The 13,968-nt window shown below is 47.2% G+C and overlaps 2 protein-coding genes across 2 annotated transcripts; both read right to left on the bottom strand.

Moving 5' to 3' along the window:
- Window positions 1–242: 242 nt before the first annotated feature.
- Window positions 243–2,187, bottom strand: LOC131626626 (uncharacterized). The gene is made up of 3 exons (XM_058897461.1): window positions 2,013–2,187; window positions 1,798–1,905; window positions 243–671 (listed from the first exon to the last, which is right to left on the bottom strand). The coding sequence occupies exons 1-3, from the start codon at window positions 2,110–2,112 to the stop codon at window positions 439–441; spliced, it is 441 nt and encodes a 146-aa protein (XP_058753444.1). The 5' UTR covers window positions 2,113–2,187; the 3' UTR covers window positions 243–438.
- Window positions 2,188–10,899: 8,712 nt separating this feature from the next.
- LOC131626635 (uncharacterized) lies at window positions 10,900–12,460 on the bottom strand. The gene is made up of 3 exons (XM_058897470.1): window positions 11,459–12,460; window positions 11,190–11,347; window positions 10,900–11,095 (listed from the first exon to the last, which is right to left on the bottom strand). The coding sequence occupies exons 1-3, from the start codon at window positions 12,458–12,460 to the stop codon at window positions 10,900–10,902; spliced, it is 1,356 nt and encodes a 451-aa protein (XP_058753453.1).
- Between the last annotated feature and the right edge of the window lie 1,508 nt (window positions 12,461–13,968).

Below are 13,968 nucleotides of genomic sequence, written 5' to 3'. Positions count from 1 at the left end.
GCACAACAACAGTGATCTCACAGATTTGGACAAAATCCAAAACACGAGGACAAAACAATTACACCCCTTAAAATATGTCAAATATTTGATTTTGCTACATTTCCTTACATAAACTGCTTTCACCTGAGTTTGTTGTGTAGTATGAAATCTGCTAAACAAAATTTAACGCTTCTTGCACTTACAGATTGTATTTAATGAAGTAATCAATATACAAACATACTAATTTCATATGACTCAAACTCTTCAATATGAAGGGGATTATCAAAGACATTTCCATTCAAGATGTATGGCAAGTAATTTTATCAACTCATAATCTTTTTTACCATATAGAAAGTCAACCATAGTCCCTAAAAATAATACATAAATAAACAAATTCTACCAGAAAAGTTCATCAACATGGATTAATCATTTCACTCAATTACAAGGCGAATTAGGCTCTTATTTCTTCCTGAGATCAATTCCAGCCTTTTTCGCAACTGCTTCAAGTCCATTCTTATCTATGGTCTTCAATGCCTTAGTCGATAAACGAAGCTTTACAAAGCGCTTTCCAGCTTCCCACCAAACTCTCTTGTACTGGAGATTTACATGTTGCAATTTTATTGTCTTATGGTTGGAGAAAGATACTTTGTTGGCCTTGTTTGCTTTTTTTCCGGTGAAAGGACACACTCTCTCTGAAAAAATTAAACCAAAGTACTACGGCTAGTAAGTGTATGTTTGGAAACTCATTAAACATGCATTCCTCGCGTTACGAGGCATTTCCAACGTGAAAAAGTAGAAGCTACAAAATGCAGCTTCATTGTATAGGCATGTATAACGCATTCCAAACGTGAAAACAAACTAAGTATGTAATCCCTAACAACCTAGTTAAATTGTTTGACAATAGTAACCATGGTTGGCAATAGGATGTCTTAACAAGTTAACCACATGCTAAAGGAACTCAGTTATCGGTCGACTGTGCCATACTATGTTAAGCATGTTCTTCTATATACAAAAAGTAAACTAACATAGTAAGCCAACATAAGTAGGAAGAGTATGTGTCATTCTAAAGATGAAGTTGGAGTAAATATTTCTGCGATCTTCTGTCCACACGGAAAAAAAACTAAAAATATAAATTAACCCACCAATACAAATTTTACAACAAAAAAAATGCACAACATAGTTGGTCACTCTGACCGATAGTCATCCCTCCCCATAGTTTAAGAAGAAGAAATGGCCTATTGATGAGATAACCCTATTGGAATGAATTTTTTTTTATCGGTAGACAAAGTGATCATAATCACTAGAAACTTACACACAGCCGTGAGAGTCAAGATTTGAAACCTGGAGTTTGACATCCAACCTAGCAATATCGATTTTTTTCAGCTAAGCTAAGATTTGCGGACTATTGTTATGAAACTGAGCTATATTGTTATGGCTATTACACTTAAAGAAAACTCCCTCTTTGTATATAGTCCGTTTGTATAAACAAACTAGTATTAGCAACTAGCCAACAACATTTCTAATTAAATGTGTGTTCAATGTGATACGTGTGGGTGTCTGTGTGAGATGCGGACGCATTTTGTTAATACATTCGCTTTCCTTTTTCTTTTTCTTTTTCCTAGTATTATCGGTGTCTTTGCGTCAGTGTTTCGTTTGGCACACATTCCATGAAATGTGCAGAATCAAAGAGGTAATTTTATTTATTTTTGAATCAATTAGAGTAGTAATTAGTGTTTTCAATAGTCCTACTCTAAAAGGAGCATTGTAATACAAAGGAAAAACTGACAGAAGTGAAATTGAAATAGAGAAATAACTTACTAGCAACAATGGGTCGAAAAGGGGAAGCAACGATAGGTGTAGTCACTTTCAGTGAAGTCTGAGAGGAGATTCTTAGACCAGCAAATTGAGAATTCAGGAACCCTAATTCTGAAACCACGAAATTGCAACGAGTATTGTTGATAACACAGATTCAGCACAACATAAGAAAGCAAAATGAAATTGAAATTGAAATTGAGAAGATGTTAGTTACTTACGGGGTGAGAAGGATGAAGGTTTGTGAGAGTTGGTTGGTGAAACTGTGCGCATAGAAGCCAAGACGGAAGTGTTTCCGAGCGAAATTGCAGAACCCGCCATTGCTCTTGTTTTTGGTTTTCACTGTGAGATTTTTCTTATCCAACCCAATCTGATAAAACCAATACTAGTAGTATGCTTTTGTCCACCCACTCTCTTCAAATAAATTTAAATTTTTGAGAAAAAAAAACTACTATGTATCTTTAAAATATTACAATTTTATATTGGTTTTTTCTAAAATAAAATATTAATTTTGACATCCTATAACATAAACATATCTTATTGAAGACCAAAACTTAGTTAAAACTACAATTTTTTTCAAAAAGTTGAATTTCAAAAATGATTTTTATAAAAATCTATTTGAAATAGCTTCAAAATTAAATAATTTTTCAAAATTTTGATATTCAAATTTTTTCCCCATAAATAAATGAAATATCTAAAATCATATTTTAAGAATAACTATTCAAACAAAATTTTTATTTGAAGTTTTATAAAAAGTTTTTTTATAAATTTTTTTCCACAAAATTATATAACACTATAAAAATCATTTAAAAAAAAACTAAAACAAACGGACTCCTAATCTAATCTAATCTAATCTAATATAATCTAATCTAATTATATATAAATTTAAGGTTGTTAGGATAACAACTGATCGTACCTGATCAGGAGAATCGTCAAGGCGCAATATCTGGCTTGAAGAGCAAGATGGGGGGGGTACCTGCAAGGTTCTCCGATGCTTAAGTCAGTAGCTATCAGAGAATGAGGTTTAGAGTGAAGAATAGAATACCTGACCCTCTAGTGAAAGAGGGTATTTATAGCCCCCAGCGCTGGGCCAAGGTTCCCTAATTGGGCCAGATCCAATTGGAGGCCCACGTGCTAGGGAACTGCCAGAACGTCCCGTGCTAGGGCTGAGTCAGCAGGAGACTCACGTTCTGGATGCACATAGCGTAGGGTTCGGAGATGGTTGACCGAATCCTTCGCTGAGACGTGACGCGTGGTCTTCTTGCGTGGATAACTCTTGACGGTTGTCCAATGAGAGGGCCCAAGGATTTGGGCCTGCTCGGCCAGAATCTTCGCGAAGGGCAGCCTTTATCGGTTGCCCAGCAATTGGGCCCAAGGGAATTGGGCCTGCTCGGCTGATAACAAGGGTTGGGCCTGCTCGACCCAGTCCAGAACAGGAGCCCCCCAAGTCATTAGCCTTATGAGGGTGGTGACTTTAACGAGGAGGTTTAGCCGAGCACAGGTAACGATTCTGAATCCTGGGCTATTCGAGGACTTTGGTCGGCCGTTGTCTTTGGTCGTCACTTGTCAGCGTGATTGACAGGTGTCAGCTGTACAGGCTGTAATCATTACTGCGCCGTTTTTAGGGATGGAATTAAACGGCGTCTTTTGGAGTTCCCAAGACCCTTGGGACGCGTGGCAGCCTTTCGTGGAGGGAGCCGTCTTTGGGACGCGTGGCAGCCTTCTTTCCCTATATAAGGAGTGAGGAGGTCACTCATTTAACACTTAACATTTTCCAAGCCTTCAAGATTCGCTCACTGCTCTCCTCCTCGTCTCGTTCATATCTTCTTCGCTTTCTTCAAGTAAGTTCCTCGTCTCCTTCATATTTTTATTTAAGTTTTATGTATTAGTTTTGAGTGCGGAGGGCGCGATTGATGAGTGTGACGAGCAAGGTTTATGAATTAGTCGAGGAAACTTAGAAGATGATCGTTTCTCCTATGCGTTTGCCGAGTGAGTTTTGAGTGAACGGAGCTAGAACGTTTGAATGAGACGTCCAGCTTTTAGGATTACTAGGGAGTAGTATGAAGGCAACGAGCAGCGGAGGTTGCATGTCTCGGTGAGGGACGAGTTCGCCGACCTCCGCCGCGTGCGACGACTATGTTGGGCGCTTTAGCTCGTCGGCCATTCGACGATTGGGGGAATTTTCCTCGTCCCTTTTCCTCGCCCTTTCACTTGACTTGCGGTGGAAGGGTGGATTTGACCAGTCGAATTCACGGTTTCCTCTGCTTTTCAGGTAAATGGCCGATGAGAACAAGGATGATGTCGTCTTCGACATTTCAGATGGGGACGAAGCTGTTGGCTCGCAAGAGAACGCTCCCGTCGTCGAGACCTCCCCTAGGGCGCTTGAAGAATGGGTGGCCGTTGCTCCGAGGATGATTGCATCGCGCTTCACGAGTCGTCCCAAGGAAGCCTTTAACGTCATCGAGGACCTTGATCAAGACGAGGAGCCTTCTTGGGGCGCCTTTGTGCCCAAATCTCACCAGAGGATCTGCTCGCAATTTCCCGGCCCCCGTTTCGCAATGTATGAGTTCGTCTTTAAGGAGGCTGGTCTCCGTCTCCCCTTCACTTATTTGCAACGGAGTGTCTTCAGTTGGTTGCGCCTCTGCCCGTCTCAGCTTCATCCCAACGCTTTAGCGTTCTTAAGGGCCTTTGAGATCGTATGCGGGTACTTGGAGATCGAAGCGACTCTGCCCCTTTTCTTCAGAGTTTTTCATTTGCAGAGGTTGCGTGATCCGGACGGCAAGTGGAGTTGGGTGTCGTTTAAGCAGCCGAAGAAGCTGTTCGCCATTTACCAGGACTCTGTCAAGCATTTTAAGAGTCGGTATTTTATAATTAAGCCGCTCACTCCTGATGCCGAGAATCATTTGTTCGAGGAGCGTGAGTATATTGAGGATGGGGTGAGGAGAGTGGGCCCAGCTGCTCGGTTCCCGTTAGAGTGGCAACCTGACCATTTCGAGCGTGGGACCGACTATTACATTTTCCGGGACGAGGATCTCAATGAGCGCGATACAGGGGGGTATCAGCGGCTCGCTTCTTTTGTGGACGGGTTTAGACCGGCAATATGTACATATCCCAACGGGGATCCCCTATTCGAGGAAGATGGAGGCCCTATGCTGGAGCCTCGGCACATCAACACCAAAGCTGTCCTCGAATGCGGAAGTTACGGGGACGCTATGATTTTGTTAGGTGAGATAACTATTATTTGTTCAAACAACACCTTTTTGGTTCTAACTCTTTATTTTGCAGGAAAAATGGCCGACTTGCACGACAAAGTTACGAAGATGCGGGCCAAGAACAAGGGGGCCGCTAAAGCGTCTGGGAAACGATCGCGGGTCGAGGAGGTCAAGGCGGCTGCCGCGGGTGCCCCTGACAGTGGCTCTCCTTCGTCAGTCGGGACGACCTCGCGTGGTTCTCCAGCCGGAAAGAAGCAAAAGAATGAAGGGACCGCGGAGCTTCGTCCTCTTATCATTGACAACCCCTCCGATGAAGATATAGTGCTGCCCTCTTGTACTCTGCACAGGGGAATCTTCTCAAAGAAGAATGTGCTCCTCGAGCGCGAGGAGGTGAGGCACATTGTCAGGCGGGACCGGGTGGCTCGAGACAAGGACCTGTCCGAGGACCTCGAAGGGATGATGAGGGTGGCCGCCTTGGCCTTGGCTCTCAATGCTCAAAATGTCTGTCCTCAGAAGGACTACGATGCTCTCCAGACTAAATATGATCAGTTAGAGCACGAGTTCAAACAGTACAAGGACAAATATGAGGTCCAGAGCGGCATAGTGGAGGACCTCGTCAAAGAGCAGAATAAGGTCGCGGAGTTGGAGGCCGAGGGAAAAAGGCTCCGCGAGCCAATTGCTGAGTTGGAGAGGGCTCATCTCCCTGCTGCCGAGGAGGATGAAGACGAGAAAGCCTTGGTGACGCGTTCTCAGCTTTTGGGCAAGGTGAGGGAGTTGGAGGTTGACTGTGTTGCTACCTTGGGGGTCGGTTTCAAAGCTGCAGTGGATCAGCTGAAAGTCCTCAATCCGCGCCTGGTGACGAAGGGCATTGGTCCCTATCATAAGGTCGTGGACGGGCGAATTGACGCAAACCCGGAGTTCGAGGACTGGGAAGACGAGCAAGAGTCCACGGGTGAGGACAACGGTGCCGAGGACGAGGATGGTGATGTTTGACCTGTTTAACTTTGGTTGTGGCCTGTGTGCCAGTTTTGTGGCCTGCGTGCCAATGTTTTGTGGCCTGCGTGCCAATGTTTTTAAAGGGGCAATGCCCGGATAATGTTTGTAATATTTGGATTTCCTGGCCGGGTTGGTCGGATTTTAATACCATTCAGTATTTTATGCTTCAACATTTATTTGTGTTTATCTGATTTTTATCGTTGGATGTTTTGATGTTTATGCTCGAATTATGTTTGTGCTCGACCGAGGTTTATGGCCCGGGCGTGTGGGGAACGGTCCGGGTGCGCAGGGTAGGTGTGCGCTATAAGCGAGCTCGAGGCCGCGGTCGGGGCCAGGTGCTTGCGGCGTGAACGATCCCATCGCGAGCTGGGGTTCTGCCGTGCAGGTACTTCCGCGGAGGGTCTGTGTGTAAGGCCCGCCGCGTAGTCGGCTTTGCCTCCTGGTGGGGTTATCCGACTGAAGCTGTCGTGGAGCATACGCGCTTGTACCATGGCGCGAGTCCTTGCCCAGCTTTCCTCGTGTTCGTTACGAGCGGCCGAGTAGCGTTAGGTTGTTTCTAACTGTAGTAGCGTCTGAGTTTTTCAGCGTTCCAAGGTCGAGCGAGTTTTTCACCGAGTAGGTTCTCGAGGTAATACGCACCGTTTTCGGTTCTGTCGTAAACTCGGTACGGGCCTTCCCAGTTCGGGGCTAGTTTGCCTTCGCGTGAATCTTTCATGTTCCTACGGAGCACTAAGTCTCCGACTTCGAAGGAGCGCTTGATAACTTTGGTGTCATGTCTTAACGCTATTTGTTGTTTCAATTTCGCTTCTCGCAGGGAGGATCCTGTTCGGATCTCCTCGACCATGTCGAGCTCTTCTCTCATAGCTTCGTCGTTGAGTTCTTCCTCGAGAGGTGACTCAGTCCGACGAGACGGTTCTCGGATCTCCACGGGGATCACGGCTTCGGTTCCATAGGTTAGCCTGAATGGTGTTTCGCCCGTGGTTGAATGTGGGGTCGTCCTGTATGCCCAGAGGACGCTGTGTAGCTCTTCGACCCAAGCTTTTTTCGCTTCGCCCAGCCTTCTCTTCAATCCACGGAGAATGACCCGGTTGGCGGCTTCAGCCTGTCCGTTGGTTTGGGGGTGCTCGACCGAAGTGAAGTGTTGCTTTGTCCCGAGTTTGACCACGAATTCCTGGAATTTTCTGTCTGTGAATTTTCCTCTTGTAAAATCGGAGTACGTTTTGGGATGTGATTTTAGCGAGCGCTTCAGCTTCTATCCATTTTGTGAAGTAATCTACAGCGACCACCAGGTATTTGTTTTGGTAGGATCCGACCGGGAAAGGTCCGAGGAGATCCATTCCCCACGTAGAGAAAGGCCAAGGTGAGGAGAGAGATTTGAGCTCGTTTGGTGGAGCCAGGTGCATGTCGGCGTGACGCTGGCATTTGTCGCATTTCTTGACATACTCTTTGGCGTCCTGCTGCATGGTCGGCCAGTAATAGCCGGCTCTGAGGGCTTTCCTAGCTAGTGACCGCCCACCGAGGTGCTGGCCGTTGATTCCATCATGGAGCTCCTGGAGTACCTCTAGTGCTTGCGAGGCATCGATGCATTTAAGGAGGGGGATGGAGAAACCTCGTCGGTATAGCTTGTTTTCGAGGATAGTGTATGAGCACGCTCGTCTCTTAATTGTTGAGGCTTCTCTCGCGTCGGCGGGGAGCTCGTCTTTTGTGAGGAAGTTGTACACTGGGGTCATCCAGCATTGGTCGTCCCCGATGGCGAATATCTGTAGAACTCGCGCGTTTTCGCCTACACTTGGCCTGGGCAGAATTTCTTGGATAACCGATTTGTTTCCCCCTTTCTTTCTCGAGCTCGCAAGTTTGGACAGTATGTCGGCGCGCGAGTTGTGTTCTCGGGGGATATGCTCGACTTCTGCTTTGGCGAATTTTTTCATCTTATCTCTGACGAGCGCGAGATATTCGGCGAGTACGTCGTTTTTGGCCTGGTATTCGCCGCTGATATGAGATGCGACGAGTTGGGAATCAGTGTAGATCTTGACCTCTCGCGCCCCTATGTCTTCGGCGAGTCTCAGTCCCGCGAGGAGGGCTTCATACTCGGCCTGGTTGTTCGACGTGTTGAAGGAGAGGACTAAAGATACCTCTATGATAAGACCTTCGTTGTTTTCCAAGATAATGCCTGCCCCGCTGCCCGAGCTGCTCGACGCGCCATCTACGTAGATGGTCCACTTGTCTTTAGTTGTGTCAGGCGAGTCGGCGATAGAGGTCATCTCGGCTACGAAGTCCGCTAGCGCCTGAGCTTTTAATGCTTTCCTGCTTTCATACTGTACGTCGAATTCCGAAAGCTCGAGGGACCATCTTAACATTCTGCCGGCCATGTCTGGTCGGCTGAGGAGTTGTTTGATGGGTTGATCCGTCCGAACGAAGATTGTGTGGGCGAGGAAGTAGTATCGCAGCCTCCTGGCCGCCATTACTAGGGCCATGGCGACTTTCTCGATCTGTTGGTATCGTACCTCGGGTCCCTGTAGGGCTTTGCTGGTAAAATACACAGGTTTTTGCCCGTCTACGGTTTCTCGGATCAAAGCCGCGCTGACTGCCTCGTTTGAGACGGCCAGGTAAAGGTACAGAGGCTCGTTGTCGTCGGGTCGAGAAAGGACGGGCGGCGAGGAAAGCACTTGCTTGAGGTGTGCCAGTGCTTGCTCGCACTCTTCGGACCACTCAAAGGCTGCTTCTTTGCGTAGCAGTTTAAAGAAAGGGAGGGCGTGCTGGGCTGATTTCGCGACGAAACGTGATAGCGCAGTGAGCATCCCGTTTAATACTTGGATGGATTTTTTATTGTTAGGAGTAGGGAGCTCAGAGAATGCTCGGCATTTATCCGGGTTGGCTTCTATTCCCCGTTCGGTCAGATAGAAGCCGAGGAATTTTCCTGCTCGGACGCCGAAAGTGCATTTCTCTAGGTTGAAGCGCATCTTGCAGGATCTGGCCCGCTCGAATACGCGCTCGAGATGGGAGGTGTGGTCGGTGTCCCCTCGAGACTTGACGATCATATCGTCCATGTATACCTCGAGGGTGTCGCCGATCTCCCCTCGAAACACTTTGTTCATCATCCGTTGATACGTGGATCCCGCGTTTTTGAGGCCGAAGGGCATTACGTTGTAGTAATAGTTGCCCGACTCGGTCATAAACGCCGTGTACTGCTTGTCGCTCCTCGCCATGGGGATCTGGTTGTAACCTGAATAAGCATCCATAAAAGACAATAGTTTATAGCCGGCCGAGTTGTCGACCAGTCTATCAATGTTTGGTAAAGGATAGGCGTCTTTTGGACATGCCCGGTTAACATCAGTATAATCAACACACATTCTCCATTTTCCATTAGATTTCTTAACAAGTACAACGTTTGAGAGCCAAGTTGAATACTTGGCCTCGGAAATAAAATTTGCCTCTAGGAGGTCTTTTACAGCTTTCTCGGCAGCCTCCGCTTTCTCGGGAGACTGCCGACGCCTACGTTGAACTACGGCCTTTGCGGCTGGATCGATGGAGAGGTGGTGGCAGGCGACCTCGGGGTCGAGTCCGGGCATTTCCGCGGCGCTCCAGGCGAATAGATCAGCATTGGCTCGGAGGCAGGCTATGAGCTGCTTCCTCGGAAGGTCTGGGATCCCTTTACCGATTTTCACTGCTTTGTCAGGGTTTTCGCCCAAGGGGACCAGCTCGAAATCTCCGTCCGGAACTGGTCGGAAGGGGTGAGGTGACTTCGACCGCGTCTCTTCCACAGTCTTTAGTTCTTCCTCTGCAAACCGGGCATCCAGGTCGACTGAACTGACGTTGGTTGTCTGATGCTGGTCTTCTCGAGGATGCTTGTCTTCGGCCCTTGGCTTTTTGTTGGAGTTGGTCGGTGGAGCGATCAGTTCTAATCCTTTGACGGAGGCATCGAAGATTCTTCTGGCTGCTTCAATATCGGCGTTGATGGTGGCCACTCGTCCTGTTCTCGTGTAGAACTTCATCTTCAGGTGGACAGTGGATGGTACGGCGGTCAGCTCGGCCAGAGTGGGGCGTCCGATGATGCAGTTGTACAGGGTTTTGCAGTCGATCACCAAGAATCTGGTTTTGACCTGCCTAGAGGCCTCCCCTTCTCCGAAGGTGACAATCAGCTCGACGTAACCCCATGGTTTAGTGGTAGCTCCGTTGAAACCTTGAAGGTCTGAACCCACATAGGGAGTAAGGTGCGAGTCGTCCAGCTGGAGTGTCCGGAAGAGATGAGAGTACATGATATCGACCGAGCTGCCTTCATCGACTAAGACTCGTCGGACATCGAAGTTCGCCATTCTGGCTCGGACGAGCAGAGGAATCGTGGCGTTTGGAGCACCGCCGGGCAGTTCTTCCAGGTAGAAGGTGATTGGTTCAGACTTTCCTCGAAACTTTCGCAGTGTAGGGCCGAGGTCTGTGTTGGCGCTGAGCAACTCATCGAACTTTCTCTTCGCTGAACTGATGGTGAGGGAGCCCGGATCTCCGCCGTTGGAGACGACCATGGCGAATGGAAATTCTTCCCATTTGCTGAGTGTGGCAGACACCCCGACCGATGGTATGAAGTCTTCAGGTCGGGTGACGGACAGGGCTACTTGCAAGGGTCTGTTGTCCGGTGAATTCCCCTCGTCAGAGTTTCTGTGGTCGTCCCTTCGGGAAGGTTCCCCTTTCTGTGTGTATTTTGAAAGGCGGCCCTCCTTGATCAGTGTTTCAATTGCATCTTTGAGATGGATGCATTCTTCGGTCAGATGGCCGTGACTTCTATGGTGTTTGCAATACTTTGATTTGTCGGTTCCCGGCCTTGCGGGGTTCGACTTTGGAGGCCTGATGTTTGATTTCTTGAAGTCGGTGTTCTGGCATTCGGCCAGGATCCTCTCTCGCGAGGTGTTCAGAGGGGTGTAGTCATTGAAGCGACCAGATGGTCCCCGGTGTTCTTTGATGTCGAGAGACCTGTCGTCTTTCCTTTTCTCGTGCCCGCGCCTCGAAGTTGAGGGCTCATAGTTTGAACTGCGAGCGGCGTCGCTGCCCCGCGAAGCTCTCGTGGCAGCAGCCTCTGCTTCCTCATATGCGATGAAGGCCTGAGCCTTGCGAAGGAGGGCGTTCATGGAGTGGACTTCCTCAATCTTGATGGCCTTTTTGAAGTCGCTTCCGGGGAGGAGCCCTCGTTCGAGTAGGTACCTCTTCATGTAGTCCTCGGTCTGCACTTGGACAGCTTCTTTGTTGAACCTGTCGAGGTAGTCTCTCAAAGATTCGTTGGTACCTTGGATTACCGCCTCAAGATTTGCCTCTGATTTCGGTTGCCGACGAGACGCGGTGAAGTGGCTTAGGAAAAGATCCTTCAGTTCAGTCCAGGAGTGGATGGAGTTAGGGGGCAGATTCCTGTACCAGTTCATCGCGCCTTTCCTTAGCGTGGTCGGAAAGATGCGGCATTTAATGGATCCTCGTACCACGTGGTAGTCCATGACAGCTTTGATGCTCCTTATGTGGTCATCGGGGTCGGTGGTCCTGTCATAGTGGTCCAAGGCTGGTGGTTTTTCCATTCCCCGGGGGAGACGAACACGCCGGATTTGCTCGGACAAGGGACTGCGGAAATCTTCTTTGTCGCTAGGCTCGGGGGAGTTTGAATGTCTGCCCCGCTGGGATTTAGTGCGTGTCTTGCCCGAGATTTTGCGGTTGTCTTTTGGAGAGTGCTCGCGGACTTTCTTCGCGGCTTTGGAGGGGCCTCGGTGCTCCTGCTCGGGTGAGAGACTCTTGGCTTCAGTGGTTTCAGGTTTCTGATTCTTCTGAGTCTTTCGAGGTGGAGAGCGGGAATAAGACCGTTGGCGCCGGTTTCTTCTCGAGGGGGAGCGAGACCTAGATGGAATGCGCTTGCGATTTCTCCTCGGAGGAGACCGCGAAGAGGAATAGGAACGTGACCGATGGCGTCTCCGTTGGGGGGAGCGATATCGTCGCTTCCTTTCCAGGTCGTGGATGCGGTCGCTCTGTAGGCGGATGAGGCGGTTGGTTTTCTGCAGCTCCTTGAGTAGGAGGATTGCGGTTGGATCAGCGCCCTCGGGAATGTTGATCTGTTCCTCCTCGTCTGGGCTACGGCTTCTTCGTCTGCTAGAGGTGTGAGTGAACGAGGAAGCGGGTTGCCCGTCTCGGGTATCAGTTTCATTCACCACTTGGAGCTGCTCTGGTTCAGTCTGGGGCCGGGTCTGCCCGTCTTCCCCGTTCTGAACTTGTCCTTCAGGATGGGTTTGTTCGACATTCTGGACTTGTTGAAGGCCGTGCACATGTTGAATGTGCTGAATCTGTTGCCTCTGGGGCTGCGAGGTCTCATGCCTCGGTCTTCTCTGTCCGGCAAGAGCACGTTCCTGCCGACGGCGATTCGTCATTTCGCGGCTGGAATCTTCAATCAGTTGTTCCAGGACGAAGGGATCAGGACTGGGTATGTTGTTGTTGGCCATGACGATGGTGAAAGGTTATGCTTTGATCTTTGTTAAAAGAGGGGGGAGCAAGGTTCCCACAGACGGCGCCACTGATCGTACCTGATCAGGAGAATCGTCAAGGCGCAATATCTGGCTTGAAGAGCAAGATGGGGGGGGGGGGTACCTGCAAGGTTCTCCGATGCTTAAGCCAGTAGCTATCAGAGAATGAGGTTTAGAGTGAAGAATAGAATACCTGACCCTCTAGTGAAAGAGGGTATTTATAGCCCCCAGCGCTGGGCCAAGGTTCCCTAATTGGGCCAGATCCAATTGGAGGCCCACGTGCTAGGGAACTGCCAGAACGTCCCGTGCTAGGGCTGAGTCAGCAGGAGACTCACGTTCTGGATGCACATAGCGTAGGGTTCGGAGATGGTTGACCGAATCCTTCGCTGAGACGTGACGCGTGGTCTTCTTGCGTGGATAACTCTTGACGGTTGTCCAATGAGTGAGCCCAAGGATTTGGGCCTGCTCGGCCAGAATCTTCGCGAAGGGCAGCCTTTATCGGTTGCCCAACAATTGGGCCCAAGGGAATTGGGCCTGCTCGGCTGATAACAAGGGTTGGGCCTGCTCGGCCCAGTCCAGAACAACAACCCTAACCACCTGTCATCATGATAGTAACCCTTGATAAAAACTCTAATTGCATTATTACTAATTTCACCATATATATATAAAGAATAAATATGTAATAATAATAAAGGTTTAATGGATATCATACACACATGTACTTTTTGACCATACATAATGTATTATGTTTACATGTAGAACTATTAAAAATGGTATTGAACATTAAACAGGTCGTACTTTTTGACCATACATAATGTATTATGTTTACATGTAGAACTATTAAAATTGGTATTGAACATTAAACAGGTCGGTCCTAAAGGGCGTGAATATTATAAGGGCAAACAAAAATCATATTTTTTTACTCAAAATGTGTTATTTGAGTTCGGTTTTATGAGGGCTGCGAGTTATCTGACCCTAAACATATTGTTTTTTTTTGTAATTTTTTTAAAAACTTTATAATGTTTATTGTATACTCCCTCTATTCCTTTTTATAAATAAATTTTAACTTTTTTAATTCATTGAATAAATGATGTCTTTAGACTATATAAAAGTTAGATACATCAATTATAAATAGGAATGGAGAGAGTATATAATATATAAAGTATATTACTTTAAATATTAATATATTTTAATTCATTATTTTTTAAAATTTGTTGATCAATAAATATCAACAATTTGTTTACAATAATACATTTCGAGAAAAAACAAAAGAAATATTATTGTCATGATCAAGCACTAGACCAATCGCTCGCACTCATTTAACCAAACTAGCAAATACTATCATCTATTTAATTATACATTGCAACAATAATTTTTTTTAAAACTTAAATAATATTTTGATCCCTGTAAGTTTGTATGTTTTTTATTTTAGTTTCTAAATCTTTTTTTTTTGATGAGGTCCTTATATGTTGAGTTTCGTTTTGTTC

The sequence above is a fragment of the Vicia villosa genome, unplaced genomic scaffold, assembly GCF_029867415.1.
Source record: "Vicia villosa cultivar HV-30 ecotype Madison, WI unplaced genomic scaffold, Vvil1.0 ctg.000316F_1_1_1, whole genome shotgun sequence".
Lineage (NCBI taxonomy): Eukaryota > Viridiplantae > Streptophyta > Magnoliopsida > Fabales > Fabaceae > Vicia > Vicia villosa.
This window is presented reverse-complemented; position numbering and strand designations above follow the sequence as displayed.

What these genes read in the sequence shown, in the direction of transcription:
- LOC131626626 (XM_058897461.1), bottom strand. Translation starts at nt 2,112, where the DNA reads ATGGCGGGTTCTGCAATTTCGCTCGGAAACACTTCCGTCTTGGCTTCT. An exon ending in ACCTTCATCCTTCTCACCCC is followed by an intron (nt 1,906 to 2,012) that starts GTAAGTAACTAA and finishes TCGTGGTTTCAG; the next exon opens with AATTAGGGTTCCTGAATTCT. An exon ending in TTTTCGACCCATTGTTGCTA is followed by an intron (nt 672 to 1,797) that starts GTAAGTTATTTC and finishes TAATTTTTTCAG; the next exon opens with AGAGAGTGTGTCCTTTCACC.
- LOC131626635 (XM_058897470.1), bottom strand. Translation starts at nt 12,460, where the DNA reads ATGGCCAACAACAACATACCCAGTCCTGATCCCTTCGTCCTGGAACAA. An exon ending in CTGTCATGGACTACCACGTG is followed by an intron (nt 11,348 to 11,458) that starts GTACGAGGATCC and finishes ACTGAACTGAAG; the next exon opens with GATCTTTTCCTAAGCCACTT. An exon ending in ACCGAGGACTACATGAAGAG is followed by an intron (nt 11,096 to 11,189) that starts GTACCTACTCGA and finishes CTCCTTCGCAAG; the next exon opens with GCTCAGGCCTTCATCGCATA.